Genomic DNA, 24260 nt, shown 5'->3' on the forward strand with positions numbered 1-24260 from the left:
AGTTGCATTGAGCTGATGTGTTGATAAATGTTACTAATTCAGGCGGAGTTCCTTGAGGGCTTCCTCGAAGCATTCCTTAATGAATGCTTCTTCATTAGACTCAAAGGTAAACAAGAGTGAAAAATGGAAGGGCCGAAGATTTAAAGTCTTAAAACCTAGGTAAAAGTGAGCTTCTGCCACTTTCCTTGGGCAGATGTGTTTATTATTTGGAGCCTTGATTTCCTCATCTGTATAACAGGGAGGAGAATATCTACCTCACAAGGTTCTTACGAGGTAATGTATATGGAGATGCTTTGTATCTCTGCTACAGAAGAATCACTACAGATTATGTAATTATAAAGGGAAAGTTGTACTCTAACAGAGAAACTGGCATTCACCTCTTATCCATCACTAAGATCAAGACCACATTATGTGCCTCCTCATGTGATGCAATAAGCCAAAAGTGTAACCCGAATTTATTAAGCTTCTTAGACCTAATTGCTAGTTAATAGGAAATACAGGAAGCAGACAAACAAGATAAATGACACCACAAGAAACAAATTTAGAACAGGGTACATTGTATAAGAAAACTGCACTGGATTCTTCAAAAATATGATGAAAAAGGAAGAGTTGATAATTGTCGAAGCTGGATGAATACTGGGAGTTCATTGTACTGATTTCTGCTTTTATATATGTATTAAAATTTCCAGAATGAAATGTATAGGAAGTGGGGGTGAGAGGTTATTTTTTAAAAGATGTTAAAGAACCATAAGATGCTAAGTGCCAGAGATAGACTCACACAAATGCCCAGTTGATTTTTTACAAAGGTACAATAGTAATTCAGTAGAAGAGGGATATCTTTTCCAACAAAGGCTACTGGTGGAATTTGATATCCATAGACATATATCATCCATCCATTTATCCATCCATAGTCAGGATCTAGGACTAATCAAAGAACTCTTAGACTGACATCAAAAGCAGGCTCCATAAAAGGAAAAATGGTAAGTTGGATGTCATCACAATTAAAATAATTTGCTCTGAAAAAGAAAAAAACTTTTAAGAGTGATAAGACGTTACAGATTTGGGGAAATATTTGTAAATCATATATATATCCAACAGGTCTTGTATCTAGACTATATAAAGAAATCTCAAAACTCAACAATGATAGATTCATTCAATTAAAAAATGGGCAAAATACATGTAAAAACATTTCTCCAAAATAGGAAATAACCAAATGAAAAGATACTTAACCATCATTAGCCAGTAGAGAAATATAAGTTAAAAATGACTGCACCCCAACAGAATAGCTTTAAAAAAGAAAAACATACATAGCATTATTAAATCTTGGCAAGGACGCAGAGAAACTGGGTCTTGTCTGTTGCTGAGGATGTTAAATGATACACTCTGGAAAACAGTTTGGCAGTTGCTTGCAAAACCGAATATGCACTATGATATGACCCAGTTTGTGTACTCCTGAGCATTTACCCCCCAGAGAAATGAAAACTTAACTCAGATGTAACACATGTACATCACTGTTCACAGCAGTTTTATTTCTAATAATCAAAATCTGTAAATAAGATCTAAAATCTGTAAGTAAGATCTAATAGAATCTGTAAGTAACACAAATAGCTTCAACAAGTGGCCAAAACTTCCTGTTTTTTTGAGATTTTATTTATTTATTTGACAGGGACACAGCGAGAGAGGGAGCACAAGTAGGAGAGTGGGAGAGGGATAACCAGGCTTCCAGCTGAGCAGGCGGCTGGATGCGAGGCTCCATCCCAGGACCCCAGGAACATGACCTGAGCTGAAGGCAGCCACTTAACAATTGAGCCACCCAGGCGCCCCTTCAGAATAGTATTCTATTTATACCATGAATACTTACTACTCTGTAATAAAATGGAATGACCCATTGCTGCAATGACAAGTGAATTTAAAGAAAATTATGCTGAGTTTGAAAAAAAATCCCATCTCTAAAGGTTGTATTCTGTATGGTTCTATTTATATAATATTATAAAATGACAAAAGTATATAGAGGTGAAAGATTAGTGGTTGCCAGAGGTTGGGGATGATGGGAGGGAATAGGAGGGAGAGAGAGGGGTAGCACTTAGGAAGGTCTTTGTAATGTTGGAACAGTAGTGTATCTTGATTGTGATAGTGGTTACACAAATACACGTGGTAAAATGATGTAGAAGTCTACACAAACATTGTACCAGTGTCAATTTCCTGATTTTATATTAATAATTATTTAAGTTGTACTTGTTGAGGGAAACTGGGGGAAGGGTATTATCTTTCTAACTTCCTGGGTGTCTTTAAAAATAAAAGGTAAAACAAGACCTTAAAAAAGCCATAACCAAAAGCACTGTGTGAAACCGATTTGAAAGCAAAATGATGAAATACACATTTTAGGATAGTTGGGGAGATTTGAATATGATTGGATATTAGATGATATTAGGAAATTGTTAATTTTCTTACCATTATGTAATGGTGGTATTATAACGTTTGGAGAATATTATTATTAAAGGATGCATTTTGGTGTTTGGAATGAAGTGGTTTGATGCTTACAACTTTCAAAATATTTTTAAGTATATATATAGAGAGAAGGAAAACGTAGCCACATGTTGAGTCCAGATGCAGGATACAGGTATTCATGGTACCATTCTTTCAACTTTTCTGTACCGTTTGTATTTCAAAATAAAACGTTTGAGGCAAAATTTTCAGAGCTTTCTAGATACAAATGCTTTCTGGCTTCAGGCTCCTGCGTATGCGCCTCGCGTAAGCACTGCCGAGTCAGGGGATGTACCCTCCGCTGAAGCTCAGGGTCACAATACACCTGCACCCTCCTAAACACTTGCTCCCATCCCTGGTCGGAGGCGGTATTGGACACCCACAGAGAAGACAGCACCTCCGAGATTCCTAGAGAGGCCGGCCTGGCGACTTGGGAAGCCGGAAGCCCGTCTCGAGGCACTTCCTGTCCGGTCATTGTTCTCGCGCCGCCAGGCGCAGCTCGTAGGATCCTGCCAGCCTTTTGCTACAAAGCCGGTGAGCTCCGGCCGGCTCTCTTCCGTGAACACGGTCAGTGGGGTTGGCCGGGGTGGGCACGGACGTCGCAGGTGCGGGAGGGGCCATCCCGGGGGCGGACTGCCGCGACCTCACTTCGGGGGCCCAGGGTTGTCTGTCCCTAGGGCGGCTCCGCGTCCCACCACTTTAGAAACACGGCTGCCGCCTGCTGGGGGTCTGGACGCGGACCTTGGACACGGACAGCACCAGGGGCCAGGCTCACCACGGGAACAGGGCTGTTTGAGGTATGAAGGGGGGAGGAGGTGGGTTGCCACATCTGGAAATAGGGAAAAGACACTGAAAGGGAAGCCCTTGATAGGGGACTGTTATCTGGTGTGGCGGTAAGAGTGCTCAAAGGAGGCAGTCCGCCTGTAAGCAGGTGAGATGAGTGTGAAGGGCCTCGTACATGGTAGAATTTACTAGTCATGGAAAGAATAAGCCTCCAGGATTGAGAATTGTTCCAGGAGTGAAAGTATTACTGCCTTATGTAAGAAATTCCATGTGTCCGGTAAATTTCCAGTAAGTTGACATAGGAGAAAGCATGGGATTACTTCAATAATAGCAAAAGTGGACTTAATAAAATTTAGCACCCCCCCCCAATAAAACTGAAGGGGAATAGAAAAATTTTAATTTCTTCATTGTAAAGTAAACTAGTAAGCTCGTTTTATTCACCGGTTAAACAACAAAAACAACAACAAAGATGTGCTGGCTTGACTCTGATACAAGGGTATTGGTGGTGTGATTTGTTGTGATCTTTTTAGAAAGCAATTTAGCACTGTATATCAACCATGAAATCCTTAAACCAGTAATCTCTATCCTGAAGGTATAATTCAGCAGAAGAAAAAAGTTTGCACAGAAAAAAATTTAACATTGTTAAGACTATAAACTGGAAACAATCAAAACTCCTTTCACTAAAGTAATGGCTCATAAATAGGGTTGGTTAAGTTATAATATAGCTATAATTGGTAATACTGTGCCAGAATGAGGTAGTTCTGCATGTAATTATACTGAAATATCTATCTAAGACTTTGGAATAGTATGCAAAATATAGAAATTGAGTTTAAATGCAGAACAATGCACAAGTGTGATCTAATCTCTGGGGGAAAATAAGCAGTATATGTAAAGGTATACATTATCTGAATGGAAATGGAGAGAAAACATTGATGACTGATAACTACAGTTTGTATGTGTGTAGGGCATGTATTTACTTGCACATCTTGATCCTTTTTGTATGAGAATGACAGATTAGGAGAATTAATACTATAGGTTATTGTATAGCTACTGAAAATAACCATGAAGAATGATAACATAAAGCTTCTCTTTTTTTAATCTTAAGAGTAATATGAGGCATTTGGAAGAAATGGAAAAAGTAAACATCAAACAAGAAGAAGCTCAAACTACCTGTAAATAAACACAGTCACCTAGAGATGACCACCTTAAATGGTGTCTAGACTCTCAGTCTTTTTCTTGAGATTCTTTAGTTTATGCTATTGTGTATTTAAAAAAAAAAAAAGAAAACAAAAAAACCATGGTGATAATTGTGAAAATATATATCCCCATAGTTAAAAACAAAAAATTTAATAATTCATAGTTGTCAGTGGTTTATAAAGTTTTCTCTTAAAAGAAATATCTTAAATTCAGTGCTCCAGCTTTTTGAGGGTGGAGTAGGGCTGATGTTTCTTAGTCATTTCCTGTATTTTTCAGGTTTTATAATAAAAATACATTAACTGTATAATCAGGAAAAAATCAACAAACATAAAGCTGTTTGTAATGTGACTGCTGTGGGAATAAATTACGTGTTTGCAGTTGAACTCTCTCCTTCCTATGAAGGAGGACTAGAGCTGACTCTTGCTGTAGTGGCTGCTGCCTAAGCACTGGTGAATTGGCCAATAGGCTTAACGGTATCCAGGCAAACCTCTGCTTGATACTAACAATGTTTTCTGGTTTTTCAGTAGACAGCCTTCATCTTGGCCCTGGGAAGAAATTCAGAAAGAAGTTTTTGAAACTTAAAGATTAGATGGGGCTTGACCTCTGCTGGGCAGCCCCCAGCTATAAGAGTTCCTGTCCTGAGCAAAGAAGATGAGTACACAACCAAGAGAGGCCATGGCCTTAGCTCCCTGGGGCTCATTGACAGTGAAAAAGGAGGAGGAAGAGGAAGAAAACTTCATGGGTCAGGCATCCAGCCAACAAGTACACTCTGAGAACATAAAAATCTGGGCTTCTGGGGAAGGTCCTCAGACAGGCCTTGATATATCAGAACAGGAGAAAAAGGTAAATAGTGGTCTGGGAGGAGAGACCTGAAGACCTCAAGTGGTTTCAGAGGGGACTATGTCCCTCTGCTTCCACATCTAGAGTATTATTTCCTGGCTAGGTCTCTGGCCTTTAGCCTTTGGAATATAATAGAAACAGTTTCTTCTGATTGATGGGACATTTGGTGCTTCCTGTAAACCAGTGGTTCTCAAACCTTGCTACACAGAATTAATTGGGGAGCTTTTTAGAAAATTGTGATGCTCATGCCATACTTGGTTCCAATTAAATGAGAATCTTGCTGTGTGACTCAGACATCTGTGTTTTTTAAAAACTCTTCAGGTGACTCCAGTCAGAATAGATAGCTCTAACTTATGCTTCTCAAAATTTAATATGATTTAATATCTCAAATTTTAATCACTGGGAGGTCTTGTTAAAATGCAGATTCTGATTCAGAAGGTCTGGGTTAAGATTCTGTACTTTTCACAAATTCCCAGGTGATGGTGATCTGTGGGTTGCATTTCATGTAGCGAGGCTATACACTGTACTGTGTTCTGTAATGTTTTCAAACTTTGCTCCTTAACATCACTAGCCGGAAATCTCTTTCCCAAAGATCATAATCTTGCTTCTCTGATCTTTAGACCTCAGAAAACTCTACCCTGGAAAATCTCCTCATATGCTCTTTTCATGCACTTTCTGGCAAGCTAGTTTTGGATGCAAGAGTGGGCAATGCAGTGAAATCAAAGTGATAGAGAAGAACATTGCAGGCTTGATTCTCTGACTCATGCTAGGGATCAGAGAAGACCCTGACTTTATTTTCCTTTATTTTTGTTCGTTTGTTTGTTTTTGTTTTCAAGTTAAAAATCTTTTTAAAAATGTGTTTTTTATGGTCTCCAGGAATAGGTACTTATGTTTCATCTTCAGAACTAATCAGATCACCTCCCACTGACAATCCCCTCATAAACTGACCTATGCTTTCTTGTCTTTAGGGTCCAAACATGTTCTGGGACATGGCTGTTATCCTGAAAGCAACACAGGAGGCACCTGCTACCTCAGCCATTGGCAGCTACTCATTACCAGGGACTCTGGCCAAGAGTGAGATACTGGAGACTCATGGGATCATGACCTCTCTAGGTAAGGTTCAACCCCCGGATTCAGAATCTGACCACTGGGGTTTCTCAAAAATCTATTAAGAGACTGGTGGTCTGGTCTCCTAACTTGAGAAGCATGGAGTATTGAGGTATCAGAACTATCAGGGAGAGCTGGATAGAGGAATGTCAAAAGATGCATATGCATTTGTCACAGGAGATGGCTTATTTTGCACACAGTCTTAAGACATCAGACAAACACAGGTGGACTCCCAAATTCTCCTTTAATCACATTTACTGATTAGCAAGTTTTATATCTATTTACACACGGAGACACATCCTCTTCATATGCCTTGTGTTTATCATTGGTTGGTGCTAACTAAGATAGGAATCGTCAGTTTTTGTGGTGATTTTAAGGAAATGTCCTGGAAATGTTCTGTTTTTATAAATCTTTATGCAGATTCCAGAGGATTTTGAGCAGGTGTGTCAGCTATGCTGATGTTCAAAGCTCGGTCTTCATGGATGGTACAGATGGCTGGCTTATCACCTGGTTCTGTCTCTAAGCTGGGACTCAGGCTATGTCTGACTGACAATGGCAGAAGCTTACCTATGGAGGAGTGATGTGTAACTGTGGATCAAGAATATGGTATCCATGGGTCCTGTGTTGTAGAAGTAATCTCTGGATGACTGCCAAGGCCCTTCTGGCACTCACATTCAATAAATCTACCTGGTGCAGAGCTACACCTGAATATTTTGAACCCACTCTGTTCTCTAACCCATTCCTCAGACTAACCACTTTCTTAAATCAGTATTGTGCAGAAGGTTAGGATTATTACCTTTCATTTTCTTGTCTCTTCTTTAATCATTCCCCCTAACTGTCAGCAGCTTCTGTTGCCTACTTTCTGCTCTCTATTCCATTCTCTCTGGTACATTTTGTATATTATCACTTCTTTTCTGTTTGCTTGCTTTGGTGGTCATTCACTGTGTTAACTCTAGCACTGAGACCCATCCCCCAGTCACTGTTTTCCTTCTTTGCCTCCTACCTCAAGACCCTGTTCCAAGCCAAAATTTACCTTTCTGTGTGCTGCCAGCTGTTTGCATAGCAGCAGGTAACAGCAGTGACAAGAGAAAGATCTGAATGCAGTTGCTGCCCTGCATTTGATAATTCTGTGACCTTGAACAAATCCTTTCTCTCTCGACCTCCATTTCCTGTTCTGTCAGCTGGAGTGTATTCATTCAGTAAAACAGGATTTTACGGGGGCCTGCTTGCTATGTGCTGGGTAGTGTGATAGGTGAATAAGGGTGAATAAAACAGTCTTGTCCTTTTTTTTTTTTAAGCTCCCACAGAGGTGAAGGAGAATAGTTTCATCTTGATGATAAAATGTATAATACACATGAATACGTTTTGGAAATTTTGTTGTGTTACTGGTGGTTAACATTTGAAAGAGTTTTATCTGCAGTTTCCTATGTATTAATTACTATTGAATTTATTAAAGTTTTGCATTTAAAAGTTTTTAAACATTTAAACATAATTTATTTTTATTCTACTTATATACCTAGAAAAATTTTTATAAAAATGAGAATATTTGTACTTTTTCTTTGATTCATGTTTCGTTAACCTGAGGTTTTACAATTTTTTAAAACTTTTTAAAGCATTTTGTTCTACCTACATATCAATTTCTTTATATAAAAATTTGCTCATTTTCATTCTCAAATAAAAATATATAAAATGTATTAAGTTTCAAATTTAATATACAATTCTTTAAAACATTTCAAACACCTAAGTAGGCAGACTTTCTAATCTTATGTATAAAATCTTGATAAACACATGGCTTTTGTAAATCTAATTAATGACTTAGAAATTTAGTAAATTAAATTACCTTTCCTATTGTATAATACATTCACCAGGTAAGATGGCAGACTTGTATGGCATTTCAGATCTCTTTTTAAAAAAATGAAAGGAAAGAATTGATTTCAAAAGTTATTACTTTGCCTACCCTTTAGTTGATTATAAGTACATTTTTAGTTTATTTCTTTACTAGGGTTACAATAATCCTTCAAGATCCAAAAAAGGAAAAATACCATCTCAAATAAGCGAGAGGTATAGATTCTACACTATTGGCTAATTAATAACCCAAGGGGATTTGAGCTTGAGTACACAGAATGAGCCTTCTTTCCTTTTCTTATACCCTGGGCATTGTCCAAGATCCTCGCTCTTCATCCCTGTGATGCAACTGTTAAATAACCACTACATGGAGACCTTTGTAGGCCACAGTTGTACCTGCTTCTGAAATAATTTTGACAGAGAGCATGATGCAAATAAGAGGAATTGTTTCTGTTATTGGTTCTAATTGGTCCATAATTCCCACCAGTCTTCTCTTTCATGTCTTTCTAGTGTTCTCAATCTCATGGTAAAACAAGTAGGAATGAGGTCAGGGGGTGGAACTGAGGTCATAGACTAAAGAATTCTTGGACTTTGCTCTTGTTGGAGAGAAGCTTGATGGGGGATGGGTTAAGTGATGATACGGGGCTAAAGGAAAGAAGGAGGAAATGGAAAAGAGCGGGGGGGGGGAATGTTAGAAACGAGAAAAATTAGGTGAGATGTATGGGAAAAAGAGAAGTAGAGAACATAAAAGAGAAGAAGGTCATGAGCAAAAGAAAAGCAGAAGACACATGAAACCATTACAAGGAAAAAATCAGAATATTTCACACACACTAATTTTTAAAATAAAAACCAAGAGAGGAGAAATGAAGTGGCAGTAAGGGAAAGAGATAGTGGGGAAAAAAATAAGAAAGAAGATATGGAGACAGATGGTGACTATACTTAGGGTGGTGAGCATGGAATGTATGTATGGAATTGTTCAATTAATATGTTGTACACTTGAAACTAACATAAGACTGTATGTTAATTGTACTTCAGTTAAAAAAATAAAGAAAAAAATGAGGTAAGGGCAGTTAAACTACAGGGAGAAAAATAGAATAGATGTGAGAAAGATACCAGAAGAGTAGGAATAGAAATAACTGGAAAAATAGTAGCATTTTAGTATTTGTTGTCGGCACATTCAGTGCTCTGCTATATGCAGCCCTCACGCATTTCCTTTTTCCAGCATCACCCATCTTTATCTGAATGATTGTGATGGGAGTGTCATGTCACTGTTGTCATAACCAGGCATAGTGGGCTGTTTCCCTGCCCGCCCTTGATGCTTTGTATCCCGACATCCCTCTCACTCACTCATCTACTAGGTTGGAGAATTGCCTGGTCTGTGCTGGTGGGATGTTTTGTAGATGCTAGATTCTCCCCTCTACAGCTGCTGCATGACCTGCAGCTCACAGCTTTCCTGCTTGCTTCTAAGCTGACACCAGTAGGAACATCTCCCCTCTGGAGGCTTTCCTCCCACTGCTGATTGCCCTTGTTTCTTCTTATCTGGGTAGTGCTCTTGAGCTTGGTATAATTCAAATACTGTTGAAAGGTTCATTCTTCCAACACTAAGCTCTATGGGTGCACATTCTTAGATCAAGGGTAGTAGGGGTAGAGAGGAGACAAACATAAAGAATTATGATGTTACTGACTGCAGGCCCCCTTTTCTGACACCATTAGGGTTCTGAGGCAACTAGAATCCTGGTCAAGAGTTTTAAAACTTAGGATGTTTTGGTGTTTTTGTGATATTGGCATAATGGAACAGGCTGCATAATGTCTCCAACTTAGAAAGATTAGCTTTCCTTGACACAAAGCGAAGCTGCTAGCTCAACACAAGGGTTCAGCTGTTTACTCTGTTCACATTCTTTAGTCCCTTCTAGGGTTGCCATCTATCACCATAACAACTCCTATGCCCTAAGGTTCATCTTTGCTCCTGGGCCCTGACATATGGACCCATAGCACAGCTCAAAGTCACTGCAGACCCTCACAGAGCCACATTCTATGCTCCAAGGCTATTCTCAGACATTGCTATAGACTAACTCAGTTAATGTTTTCAGGGTTTATGGGATAGATATTGTCCCTACTTTGGAGATGAGGAAACGGGCACAGAGAAGTTAAATTACTAACCCAAAGTCATGCAGCTGGTAAGTGGCAGAGCAGGTATTTGAAACCAAGCAGTCTGGCTCCACAATCCATGTTCTTTTTTTTTTTTTTTAAAGATTTTATTTATTTATTTGAGAGAGAGGCAGTGAGAGAGATCATGAGAGGGGAGAAGGTCAGAGGGAGAAGCAGACTCTCTGTGGAGTTGGGAGCCTGGTGCAGAACTCGATTCCAGGACCCTGGGATCATGACCTGAGCCAAAGGCAGTTGCTTAACCAACTGAGCCACCCAGGCACCCCACAATCCCCATTCTTAACCTCTGTGCTGCATAGCCTTTCAATGTTTCAGGTCTCTTAGCTGTTCTGGTCCTTTTGGCATGCAGTATGACCCTTTGTGTCCATTCTTATTCTTTCTTTGATATCCAGCTTCCTCATACACAAAAGTCTAGGTTGCATAGATCTTCATTTCCAGGGATGGAATGTCCCTAATTAACTGGTTGGTTGTAAGCAAATCCACACTAAGTGGCTAAGGTAAGGAAGCAAGCCTGGGTAGAGATTGGTGTCCTTCATAACTGGTCTTACTTGTAAGATCCTTCATCATACAGGGGCACCTAGGTGGCTCAGTGGGTTAAAACCTCTGCCTTCGGCTCAGGTCATGATCCCCAGGTCCTGGGATCGACCCCCGCGTCGGGCTCTCTGCTTGCAGGGAGCCTGCTTCCTTCTCTCTCTCTGCCTGCCTCTCTGCCTACTTGTGACCTCTCTCTCTTTCTCTCTCTCTCTGTCAAATAAATAAAAAATATCTTAAAAAAAAAAAAAAGTCCTTCATCATACAATCAGGAGAGCTGTCTGAAGATGGCTTTCCTGGCATGAGGCAGTAGGTTGGACGTCTACTGGAAGTGCTGGAAAGACCATGAATCAGTGGATTCTGCTGTGGGTGTGGGAGGGAGAGGTGATGTGGGGGGAATTCTTTCCTTTGATGAAGACATTTTATGTACACTGTAGTCACGTACTTCCTGATATTTATCACTTGATGATGCTGTTCTTTTTCTTGGCCAGAATGTCAGCTGACATTTGTACTTTCTATTTATTGTTTCAGGTGCTGAAACCAAGAACCCACAGTTATTGGTTCCAAAAACTGAGATATGTGATGAAGCAGAAAAACCATTCATAAAGTCAGGAAGAATCCAGAAAGTTAATCCTCAAGGACCTGAGTTAGGAGAAGCCTGTGAAAAAGGGAACATGTTAAAGAGGCAGAGAATTAAGAGGGAAAAGAAAGATTTCAGACATGTGACAGTGAAGGACTGTCATGTACCTGAAAGCTTCAAAGTAGAGGAAGATCAGAAATGTCAGAAATCTGGGGAAAGATACAGCCTTAGTTGTAGCTCTTTAAAAAATCAGAAGAGCCAGCCTGGACAGAAACCTTTTACATGTAGTGTGTGTGGGAAAGGCTTTAGTCAGAGTGCAAACCTCGTAGTGCATCAGCGTATCCACACAGGGGAGAAGCCCTTCGAATGTCATGAGTGTGGGAAAGCCTTCATTCAGAGTGCAAACCTTGTTGTGCATCAGCGAATCCACACTGGACAGAAACCATATGTTTGTTCAAAATGTGGGAAAGCCTTCACTCAGAGTTCAAATCTGACCGTACATCAAAAAATCCACTCCTTAGAAAAAACCTTTAAGTGCAGTGAATGTGAAAAAGCCTTCAGTTATAGCTCACAACTTGCTCGGCACCAGAAAGTTCACATTACAGAAAAATGCTATGAATGTAATGAGTGTGGGAAAACATTTACTCGGAGCTCAAACCTCATTGTCCACCAGAGGATCCACACTGGGGAGAAGCCCTTTGCCTGTAATGATTGTGGCAAAGCCTTCACCCAGAGTGCAAATCTTATTGTACATCAACGAAGCCATACTGGTGAAAAGCCATATGAGTGTAAAGAGTGTGGAAAAGCCTTTAGTTGTTTTTCACACCTTATTGTGCACCAGAGAATTCACACTGCGGAGAAACCTTATGATTGCAGTGAGTGTGGAAAAGCCTTCAGTCAGCTGTCTTGCCTTATTGTGCATCAGAGGATTCACAGTGGAGATCTTCCTTATGTGTGTAATGAGTGTGGGAAGGCCTTCACGTGTAGCTCATACCTGCTTATTCATCAGAGAATTCATAATGGGGAAAAACCTTACACATGCAATGAGTGTGGCAAGGCCTTCCGGCAGAGGTCAAGCCTCACTGTGCACCAGAGAACCCACACTGGGGAGAAGCCCTATGAGTGTGCCAAGTGTGGTGCAGCTTTCATTTCTAACTCACACCTCATGCGACACCACAGAACCCATCTTGTTGAGTAATAAGTACTTGTTACTCCAGGCATTGATCATAATCCACTACACCCTGATTGGACACGTCTTTGCTGTTTTGTTCCTCTGTAAAAATGAGACCCACCATGTTCTTAAAAGTAACAGTTTTCAAGAATGTATCACAGAAGCATTTCAGAGGCTGACTTAAAAAACATGGAAGCTAAGCACCTAAAGGCAAGGACTCTTTTTAACTGTACCAGCATTGGTCATGTTAGAAACGGAACATGGCTTTCTTAGAAATGGGTCATACAAACCTAAGTGATAAAGATCCTATTTGAGGAAAGGTATTTTAACTTAATCTTGTTTTTTAAAACTCTTAGTTTCTTGAGCAACGGGCAGGTTATTTATAAGGCTGCGTGGTGGGATTCTGAACTTTGAATCTTGTATTTTAGTATTTTGGGTTAGGAAGCAGTGATTAGTTAAGGAGACTGCATGGGGTAGCAATTCACCAACAACTCACCTGTGAACATTTATAAGCTTTCCATTCCTTAGGCAATTTAAACATTAAAAGAAAGAAAACCAAAACAACCATCTGTTGCTCCTAAAATGGATAGAAGTAGGAAAACAGCTATTTCTCTTAATTGTGTATACCTCATGTACCTTATGGTAAAGCTCTAGGGACATCTCATGAGTCTTCCATTCTGCCGTCTGTGTGGCCAAGCACTTGAGGATTGATGGAGACAAAACACCGGGGCCACAAATACTGCCAGGCAGTATTCATTTGCTAACATAAACAACTCTCCCAAGTGACCCTGACTTCATTGCATTCTATCATAATGAGATACCTCTAATAGTCCCCTTCCCATATAGAGTCAAAGAATAAAGCTTGCAGAGAGGCATGCTCATATTACCTATGCTTGTTCTGCTCAGACCCAGCCAGGGGTCTCAGTTTGAGTGTCATTCTCACTTTTTGGCTGGTCTTCAGAAGAAATAATGGAGTCCTAATTTTGAGAGGACCAAAGAGGGAAATATAGGAAGAGGGAGGAGGCAGAGTGGGACTTCTAAGGTCTTTACTTTTTTGAGAAGTTCAAAGGTATTGGAATGTGAAAACTTAGAAAGATGAAGAAACTGGCTAAGGTAAGATAAACTTTTGTTACCATTGAGCCTTTATTCCTGGAAAAAATGATTTATAAAACTATGCAATAGGTAGAGCTATATAATACTGCCTTGTATTTAATATAGAAGTTAATTCTTTGTTTATATACCTTCATGTATAGAATCAAAATCCCCCAATTCTTCTCTTATGCTTTCACATAGATCCTTAGAACACTGAAAGAAGTGTTTGCCCCATTTAGCTAAAAGTGGTCAAACAACAAAGAACAGCTTACGTTCAAATCCAGGATTTAAATCGGGTTCTCTGTTCTGCTGTGCTGTGTCTAACCACCTGTAATTCCCACTCAGATCTGCCGAGAGCCTGAGAAGGAGGTATATGGTCTCTATCAGGTGAGGAAGCTGAGGTGACAGGTTTTTGGATGTGCCTTAGGCAGTGTGACTAGTAAGCAGCAAATCTGAAACCGGAATTTGAGTTTTCCCAAGTTCTGGGTCTGCCTCTTCACCCTGCTGGGCAAGAGCATATAAAAAAGCCCTACCTGGTGATAAGCTATCTGGTGCAACTCTTATGTAGAAGTCCCACCATTGGGACTCTTCTTGCTGGCGCATTTGTTTTATATTTTACAGAGCACTTTCATGTACAGAAGGCATAAACAAGAAAGCTTATTTCCTCTTTCTCCCCTTCAACCATGGTCTTTCATTCAAGCATGTGCACCACTTTTTCCAAGTTTGCACTCTAAAATCATACACAATTCTAAGAAATTAATAGGATTCAAAAGTGAGAATCAAAAAGGCTCATGCACTCACTGACCTTGAAAGTAACTATTCCTGTCCCCCACCTGGGAGTGGAGAGATCCAAAGATAATACCATGTATCTGCTGAGGAACGAGCTTGGGTTTTTTACCCCCTGCAGGATTAGGAAGCCCAGAAGAGAGGGAGAGCAGGTCTGAAGATTGGGAATAAATCTGTGACATGGACCTGTCAAAAGACCAAAAGTGCACTTTCCTGAAAGATAACAACCAGGTTAGGATCCTTAGGACAGTTAAATTGTTTTAGCTTCACATTGTATGTTCATCCTCCTATTTGAATGATTGTCATGGATGATTGTGATTTCCTTGCTAAAGATTGTTGTTCTTAGGCAGTTCAAAAAGGCCATGCAGGTGATTGTGATGTAAAGCTAGATTTGGGCATCACTGACCCAGCCTTGTAGTGTTAACAGTGGTATTCACTTGGCTGCATGTTAGAATCACCTAGTGTACTTAAAATTATTTTTTCATTCTCAGGATCAAGTTTTTGTTTTGTTGCCCGCCCCCCCCATTCTGGAGGGGAACCCAGTGTGTAACCAAGATAAGGGGACACTTCAGTCAAATAAATTCTGCAGGCCACAAATGCATGTGTTCAAAGGTGGAGTGGGGAAGCTCTAGTATAAAGATGTAGATGTGCAGAGTGCTTTGTGTGGTTTCAGCAAAACAGGATGCTAACAATCTTGGCTGCATTGGATATCCTGTACCTTGGCTGTAAGGATTGTGTGCCCTAACTTTATTTGTATTTTAGGTGAATATATCAAATATATATATGAGCAAATCAAGTTTTGCACAACATACTTTCATATTCCCCATTCAACAAAATTACTTTTTACATTTCTACTGTATTTCATTTCCAGGTCTTTATTTCCACAAACCTGCACCCAGGTTCAGGACCTCCAATCCTACACAAATCATGTGAGCCTAGTGGATTACCAGGCCAGATCCTTACTCAGCTAACAAATCTTACTTCCAATTCATTTCTAGCCCTCAAAATAAATTACTGCCCTCCTTTTTTGGTATGGTTTTGGGAAGATGAGAAGTGGCTACTCTCAGTTGTCACTGTTGGCTTAGGTTTTTCTTTTCCTAGAAGTCAACTCCTTTCTCCCTTGGCTGTTATTTCTAGAAGCGAGTGGGAACTCAAGCCCTGTTTCTTAAATTGCCGAGAGCTATCAGAGCCAGGACAATTGATGGGTATTAAGAGTAGAGCCAAGAAGTCTCAAGTGGGTGCAACAGTTATGTATTAAGGGGAGCACAGTGATGTGAAAGTGATAATAAAATCTTGTACTTTGGGGGGCATGGGAGAGGATCATCATTGACATACATACACTCACACCCCTCAATTGCCCATGGATTCCTCCAAGCTCAGGACGAAGATTTTGGACAAAGCTAATCTATGTTCTGGGTCCCTTCCCTCCCTTGCCGAGGCAATTTGGTGTCCTTTCACATCTGTCACTTTGCTTGCTCCTCCATCCAGTGTTCTCAATCTTTCTGGGCTCACAGTCCCTTTGAGGATCTAATGGAAGTTGTAAAGCCTCTTCCAAAGAAATGCGGATAGCACATTCAGTTTTTTGCTCATTTGTGGGAGCATATAGTTTCACTGAGGCCAGTTCTTGAATCCTCTAGGGCCTAAAGTCACACCTGGGGATTGTACTACATAATTGCCAGTGGCATTAAAAAAAAAAAAAAAAAAGTGAGGTCTAGAAGCTCTGGATGTTGCCCCAAAACAACCTTCTATATCTTGCTTTTCCTGGATTCCTTCCTTAAGCAAATTACAGCATTATCCAGCACCCAAACTGGAAATCCAGGACGTATTTCTGGCTTTCTGTGTATCATTCTTTTGCTACAACAGTACTTTTCACTCTGTGGCAAATATGGTGCTAGTTCCTGGAGTCCAAAGGCAAATAAGGCCTACCAAATCCTGATGTTTCATAGGAAGCCTCTCTGGACCTTTTAACATGATTTACTAAGGTCTTTACAGTTTCTTTCCAACCTTATCTTTCCAGTTTCCATGTACTTTTTACTGTAGACTGGAGGCATGGGCTTGCTTTTCTCTGTGCCTTTGATCACACTGTTTCCGGTGCTTATTACCACCACCTCTTATCCACCCCCCCTATCTACTGAGCCTAGCTTTAGATTTCTTTTAAGATTTGATTCCAATCTCATCTTTGGGAGCCCTCTGACTGCCATTTAGCAAGTATATATTTAGAAGTATGGAAGAGCATATGGTATGTATCTACTTTATGCTTTAAAGTGAGAAAAATGGATTAATTGTGTATATAGTACAGTTCTCATATAATGTTTCATATACTCTGTACTGTTAAAACATAGCAGATAAGTTATATGAAGGAAGTATAAGAAAATGTAAGTGGTTAAATGATATTCACAGCCATACAGATAGATGGTAAACTGCAGAACTTAGGTTCAAACCTAATCCTATAGATTATAGAATTATGGGTGATTAAAAGTCATTTTTTTAAGTAATTTCCACATTTTCTATAAGGAACAAGAATTTTATAATCAGGAAGAGAATAAATTATTATATTTACATATTTGGTTTTATTGTATTAACTATAAGCAGTATTTTAAATCTGTATTTTAAGATGTGGGCTATACCCTGCCATTTTCTTTCTCCTTCCCTTTCCACCTCTCTGCCTCTGACAATGTCAAGTCTGATTCTTGAACTCTATTCTGTAACCATAGTTAGTCCTTTATGCTTTGTTTATTGACTTGTTCTAAAAATTGAAAATAAACAGCATGGATGTTATTATGACCATATAAATATTGCAGATCTAAGTAGCTTGCTATGACTATACACACACACACACACACACACACACTGCGTTTTGTTTTTACTGTAGTTTTTAGTTGTCTTTCTTTTCCCCTTGTACTGATGGCTTTTAGCATACTCTGAGTGATTTTCAGATTCTCCATTCAATTAGATACTCTGTTGAGTCCTCTTTTCTCTCTTCAAGTGATCTCTGGCTTCCTGCGGTGTTCTGTCCTTGACGTTTTCCTGCCCACTGTTCCGTTGTTATACGGAACTTCATTGTATCCTGAATTGTACATGTTTCTCTTTTTTCATTAACTCCATCATTTCACTGCAGCACACTTTCAAGTCACTTGCCAAGAAAGAGTATATGAAAGACAAAATTACTGAGGACTTATATATAAAAAAAATCTTTCTCTGTCCTCAATTGTGATTGGTACTTTGGCTCTGTAATTTTACCTTGAAAAATTTCCCCAGAACGTGTAGATGCCTGGTTCCAATCTGATTTTTTAAAAATTTTATATATTTATTTGTCAGAGAGAGCACAAACGGGGAGCAGCAGGCAGAGGGAGAAGAAGCACGCTCCCGGCTGAGCAAGGAGCCTGATGTGGGACTTGATCCCAGGACTTTGGAATCTTGACCTGAGCTGAAGGTAGCCACGTAACCAACTGAGTCCCTCCAGTCTGATTCTTCTTTTACAGTAAATACTACTTGCATTACTGTGATCCGTTCCCAAACGCCCATGCCTGGAAGCTTTTAAAGTCACCTCTTTATTCTTGGTGCACTCGATTTCACAGTATACTCAGTGGAATTTTTCAATCTAGTGATTCAAGTTACTTTTATTCTTGGAAATTTTCTTGTGTTATGTGATGATTCCCCCTTCCATTCCCCCCCCCCCCCGTTTTTACTCTTTCTGGAATTCCTGTCAATCAAATGTTGAAGCTTGTGGATTGATCCTCAACTGTTTTCTGTGTTATTACCATGTCCTTGTTTTGTGCTATTTTCAGGGAGAATACCTTCATTATTTTTCAACCTGTTTAGTGAATTTCTGATTTTGGCAATAATTTCTAAAAAGCCCCCCCCCAACCCCGTTTGTTCCCTTTTTATAGCATACTATTCTCATTTTAGAGATACCTTTTTTTAAAGGTTTCTCTGTCACCTGATATCTCACCCCTTCATGCCCTTGCCCCTGGGTCCTTTTTTTTTTTTTCTCTTGTTTACTCATTGGAGACTTTCCTTGAATATTTTGTGATTCTTACTGACAGATACAAATAAATCTCTGTGTATGTATCAAAAGTCCAATTGAGATCTCTGTGGGAGTGGGATTTACTCAGTTAAGAGGCATCCTTCTAGAGTACTTGGTAGGGAGCAAACTCCCTGGAAACCTCCAATGCCAGAATGCTGAGATCTTTTGTGTGGGGCTCATATGCTTCTTTAGCCGGAAATCCTCTGCTGTTTTTATCTGGGGTTTGGATGACATAATGCTTCTCAAGGAGTGGGAGAGAAGAAAATCAAGTGTTATTACAGACTTTTGGTTAATGCAGTTATTTTTAGCCTCACTTGTCCCTCCCACCCTTAATATACCTGGGGTTTCCAAATGCCAAGTTGCTTTGGGATTTGGCAGGTTATATCAGTGCATTTTTCCATCCTATAGAGATTTGTTCTCCTCATCACATTATTATTTATACATTTTAAGTCATTATAATTCATTATCCTTTTAGGGGAAGTTAAAACATTTAAAAAAATGTTGATATGCTTGGATATAGTACTACCACCTAGCTATCCTAAAAATGAATATTTTGCCAGTGTTACTGTTTTACAAAAAGAAGAAGAAGAAAGAAGAAAGAAGAAGAAAGAAAGAAAGAAAGAAAGAAGAAGAAGAAGAAGAAGAAGAAGAAGAAGAAGAAGAAGAAGAAAGCAACCCAAGTGATTAGTGATAGGAGAATGATTAAATTATGATATGCTTGAATATTATGCAACCACTAAAATCATAATTTAAAGGATATTTAGTATTATAAAATATTCCCAATATTAAATGGACAATGCTAAGTACAAAATTAAATGGTGGGTTCAGATAGCCCAGTTTTCTTAAATATGCATGCATAGAAAAGACTAAAGACAGCAATACATGGCATGGTTAATGATTAAATTTTGCTGCTTTGTCTGTATTTTCTTTCTTTCTTTTTTTTTTTTTTAAAGATTTATTTATTTATTTATTTGACAGAGATCACAAGTAGGCAGAGACACAGGCAGAGAGAGAGAGAGGAGGAAGCAGGCTCCCCGCCGAGCAGAGAGCCCGATGCGAGGCTCGATCCTAGGACCCCAGGATCATGACCTGAGCCGAAGGCAGAGGCTTTAACCCACTGAGCCACCCAGGCACCCCATGTGTATTTTCTGCAATATACCTCAATTACTTTTATGATCAGGAGGAGAAAAGCTAATTAAAAACAAAAAACAAAACAAGATTCATGGTCATAGAGTGATGAGAAAATTTCGGGGAGTTTGGTAGTTGAGAGCTGCAGAATAAGGAACTGGGGAATAAAGAGACAGTTACCAAGGACCTAATGGTGGACAGAGTTCAGTCAGGGAATATGTATAACCACACTGATTGTGACATATAGCTGTGGCTGGAGTGTGGAGGCTAGGCTGGTGAGGGGAGAAAAGAATCCTGGAGACCATACAGATGGCTTTTGTCAGACTACAAGGGAGATTCTGACTCAGGCGGTGTTGGGGCCAGAATAAAAGGCACAGATGGAATGAGCAGGCCTTAGAGGCATGAAAGATCAAGCAGCAAATCCCCAAGCCGGAAATCAGCCTCCACACTCTGGTGAAACATGACTTGTGACCCATCATTCCTGGCCCAGACCTGAGAAGCCCTGGCTTCCTTGTGACTCTCTGGGGCCACCCTTTGTTCACAGTGGGAAATGCATTTGCAATTTCAATCAAAATACCAAAAATAACTACTCTTTATCAACTTACCCTGCAAGGGGTAAGTTGCCCCTGTAGGGCAGGGGTTTGGGAGAAGCAACTAAAGTCCTAGTAGCAAGGTTGTAACCACCCCATTATTGAGGGATTTCTGTGTGGGAGGCTAAATGCCAAATATTCTTTATCTGATTTAGTCCTCACCTGAGGAGGGAAGTTCTTTTATAATCCCTACTTTCAAGAGTGTTGTTCACAGTCAATGTTAGAATAACTCTGGGTCAAAGCCTTTGCCCCTTTCTTCCAGGCTACTTTCTCAATGTCCCTCCAAAGACCCTTCTCATCAAAATTTGCAAAAGGAAACAACAGAGAGTAAGTCTTCCTTCTAGCCTAGAGCACTCCAGGTTAGGAATACTCTGGAAATAACTTGGAAATTTCTTGATCTTCCAGAGAGAGTCCTTACATTTATAGTCTTATGTATCTCCCTTTAAACACACTCATAATCTGGAGCTTAGGATATGGACTGTCTACACCTTGATTTGTTTTGTTTTTAATTTGTGTGTCTTGGAGATGGTTCTATATTAGCCTATAAGATCTATGTCATTCTTTCTTTTTTCTTTGCTATGTGATAGTGAATTGTATGGATGTACCACGATTCATGTAGCGTATCCTATTGGTAGAGCACATAGGTTCTTTTCTATTTTTTGTTTTATAAACAATGCCATGCTGAATAGTCTGGCACACCATCTTGTGTGTGTGACTTTGCAGGGTAAGTTGATAAAGGGTAGTTATTTCTGGTATTTTGATTGAAATTGCAAATGCATTTCCCAGTATGTGTGTAAAAATTCCCATTTCCATGAGTCTTCTCTAAAACTATTGTTTTCTGGTCTGACAAGTAAAAACTTCTCTCATGTTTTATTTTGTGTTCAGTTAGGAGTGAAACTGGATATCATGTCAGGTGTTTACAAAGTCTTGTGTTTCTTTTTTCTGTCATTTGCTTGTTCGTGCTCTTTAGAAGTTTTTTGTTGAGTTGTTGGTCCTTGTAAGAATTGGTTTGTATGAGCACAGCATCCTTTCTTTTTAAAAAAATTTTTTTTAAATTTATTTTCAGTGTAACAGTATTCAGTGTTTTTGCACCACACCCAGTGCTTCATGCAATCCATGCCCTCTCCAATACCCACCACCTGGTTCCCCCAACCTCCCACACCCAGCCCCTTCAAAACCCTCAGATAGTTTTTCAGAGTCCGTAGTCTCTCATGGTTCACCTCCCCTTTCAATTTCCCTCAACTCCCTTCTCCTCTATAACTCCCCTTGTCCCCCATGCTATTTGTTATGCTCCACAAATAAGTGAAACCATATGATAATTGACTCTCTCTGTTTGACTTATTTCACTCAGCATAATCTCTTCCAGTCCCATCCATGTTACTACAAAAGTTGGGTATTGATCCTTTCTGATGGAGGCATAATACTCCATAGTGTGTATGGACCACATCTTCCTTATCCATTCGTCCGTTGAAGGACACCTTGTTTCTTTCCACAGTTTGGGGACCATGGCCATTGCTGCTATAAACATTGGGGTACAGATGGCCCTTCTTTTCACTCCATCTGTATCTTTGGGGTAAATACCCAGTAGTGCAATGGCAGGGTCATAGGGAAGCTCTATTTTTAATTTCTTGAGGAATCTCCACACTGTTCTCCAAAGTGGCTACAGCATCCTTTCTTGATTAAAACTTCACAGTGTAGGGATATACATACCTCAGTATCATAAAAGCCATCTATGAAAAACCCACAGTGAGTATCATTCTCAATGGAGAAAAACAGAGCATTTCCCCTAAGGTCAGGAACACAGCAGGGATGTCCACTCATCACTGCTGTTCAACATAGTACTAGAAGTTCTAGCCTCAGCATCCCACAACAAAAAGAAAGAAAAAGACATCCAGATCACCAAAGAAGTAGTAAAACTCTCACTCTTTGCAGATAATACGATTATTTATGTGGAAAAACCAAAAGACTCTACCCCAAAATTGCTGGAATTCATACAGGAATTCAGCAAAATGGCAGGATGTAAAATCAATGCACAGAAATCAGTTGCATTTCTCTACACCAACAATGAGACAGGAGAAAGAGAAATTAAAGAATTAATCCCATTTACGATTACATCTAAAATCATAAGATGCCTAGGAATAAATCTAACCAAAGAGCAAAAGATCTGTACTCAGAAAACTATAGAATAGTCATGAAAGAAATTGGAAAAGACACAGAGAAATGGAAAAATATCCCATGCTCATGGATTGGAAGAATAAATATTGTTAAAGTGTCTATGCTACCTAAAGCAATCTGCACATTCAGTGTAATCCCTATGAAAATACCATCAACTTTTTTCACAGAACTGGAACAAATAATTCTAAAATTTGTATGGAACCAGAAAAGACCCCAGATAGCCAAAGGAATGTTGAGAAAAAGAAAGCCAAATATGGTGGCATCACAATTCTGGACTTCAAACTCTATTACAAAGTTGCAATCATCAAGACAGTATGATACTGACACAAAAATAGACACATAGATCAATGCAACAGAACAGAGAACTGAGAAGAGTGCTCTCGACTCAATGATTAACCAATCTTTGACAAATCAAGAAAGAATATCCAATGGAGAAAAAAGACAGTCTCTTCAACAAATGGTGTGGGGAAAATTGGACAGCCAAATGCAGAGTGAAACTGGGCCATTTTCTTACACCATACGCAAAAGTAGACTCAAAATGGATGAAAAATCTCAGTGTGAGACAGGTAGTCATCAAAATCCTTGAAGAGAACACAGGCAGCAACCTCTTTGATCTTGGCCATTCAGTCTCTTGTTAAGCACATCTCCAAAGGCAAGAGAAACAGACAAAATGAACTTTTGGGACTTCGTCAAGATAAAAATCTTCTGTACAACAAAGGAAACAGTCATCAAAACTAAAAGACAACCAACAGAATGAGAGAAGATATTTGCAAATGACAGATAAAGGGCTAGTATCCAATATCTATAAATAACTTTCAAACTCAACACCCAAAGAACAAATAACCCAGTCAAGAAATGGACAAAAGACATGAACAGACATTTCTCCAAAGAAGACATCCAAATGGCCAACAAACATATGAAAAAGTGCTCAACGTCACTCAGCATCAGGGAAATATGAATTAAAAACCAAAATGAGATACCACCTTATGTCAGAATGGCAAAAGTTAACAAAACAGGAAGCAACAAATGTTGGAGAGGATGTGGAGAAAGGGGAACCCTCTTACACTATTGGTAGGAATGCAAGCTGGTATAGCCAATTTGGAAAACTGTATGGAGGTTCCTCAAAACATTGAAAATAGAGCCACTCTACAACCCACCAATTGCACTACTGGGTATTTACCCCAAAGATACAAATGTAGTGATCTGAAGGGGCACATGCATCCCAATGTTTAAAGCAGCAATGTCCATAATAGTCAAACTATGGAAAGAACTCAGATGTCCATTGACCGATGAATGGATAAAGAAGATAGGAATATTACACACATACACACACATGTACACACACATATATGTATATACGTATGCATATAATATATTACACAACCATAAAAAATGAAATTTTGCCATTTACAAGGACATGGATAGAATTAGAGGGTTTAATGCTAAGCGAAGTCAATCAGAGAAGGACAATTACCACATCATCCATTGATAAGTGGAATTTAAGGAACAAGAAAAAAGACCATAGGGGAAGAGAGGGGAAAATGCAACAATACAAAAGCAGAGAGGGAGACAAACCATAAGAGACTCTTAATCTTGGGAAACAAACTGAGGGTTGCTGGATGGTAGGATGGGGGATGGGTAGCTAGGTGGTGGACATTGGGCAGGGTGTGTGTTGTGGTGAGTTCTGTGTGTTGTGTAAGACTGATGAAGCACAGATGGGGCCCTTGAAACAATAAATTATATGTTAATAATAATTTT

The 24260-nt window shown here is 39.5% G+C and overlaps 1 protein-coding gene across 5 annotated transcripts; it reads left to right on the forward strand.

The window, feature by feature from the left end:
• The first annotated feature begins 3010 nt into the window (after positions 1–3010).
• On the forward strand, positions 3011–15031 carry ZNF35 (zinc finger protein 35). Of its 5 annotated transcripts, XR_004380880.1 has the most exons (5): positions 3011–3051; positions 4992–5307; positions 6273–6417; positions 11485–14165; positions 14704–15031. XR_004380880.1 is itself a non-coding variant. In XM_032842864.1 (4 exons), exons 2-4 carry the CDS (start codon positions 5116–5118, stop codon positions 12729–12731), a joined length of 1584 nt encoding a protein of 527 aa, XP_032698755.1. In that variant the 5' UTR covers positions 3011–3051; positions 4992–5115; the 3' UTR covers positions 12732–15031. The 5 variants fall into 5 exon arrangements, 4 of the variants coding, with proteins under 4 accessions (XP_032698755.1, XP_032698757.1, XP_032698756.1 ...); XM_032842864.1 differs by having other exon boundaries at positions 11485–15031; XM_032842866.1 differs by having other exon boundaries at positions 3021–3051; positions 4989–5307; positions 11485–15031.
• Positions 15032–24260: the final 9229 nt, after the last annotated feature.

The sequence above is a fragment of the Lontra canadensis genome, unplaced genomic scaffold (assembly GCF_010015895.1).
Source record: "Lontra canadensis isolate GAN:19392208 unplaced genomic scaffold, GSC_riverotter_1.0 scaffold133, whole genome shotgun sequence".
Classification (NCBI taxonomy): domain Eukaryota; kingdom Metazoa; phylum Chordata; class Mammalia; order Carnivora; family Mustelidae; genus Lontra; species Lontra canadensis.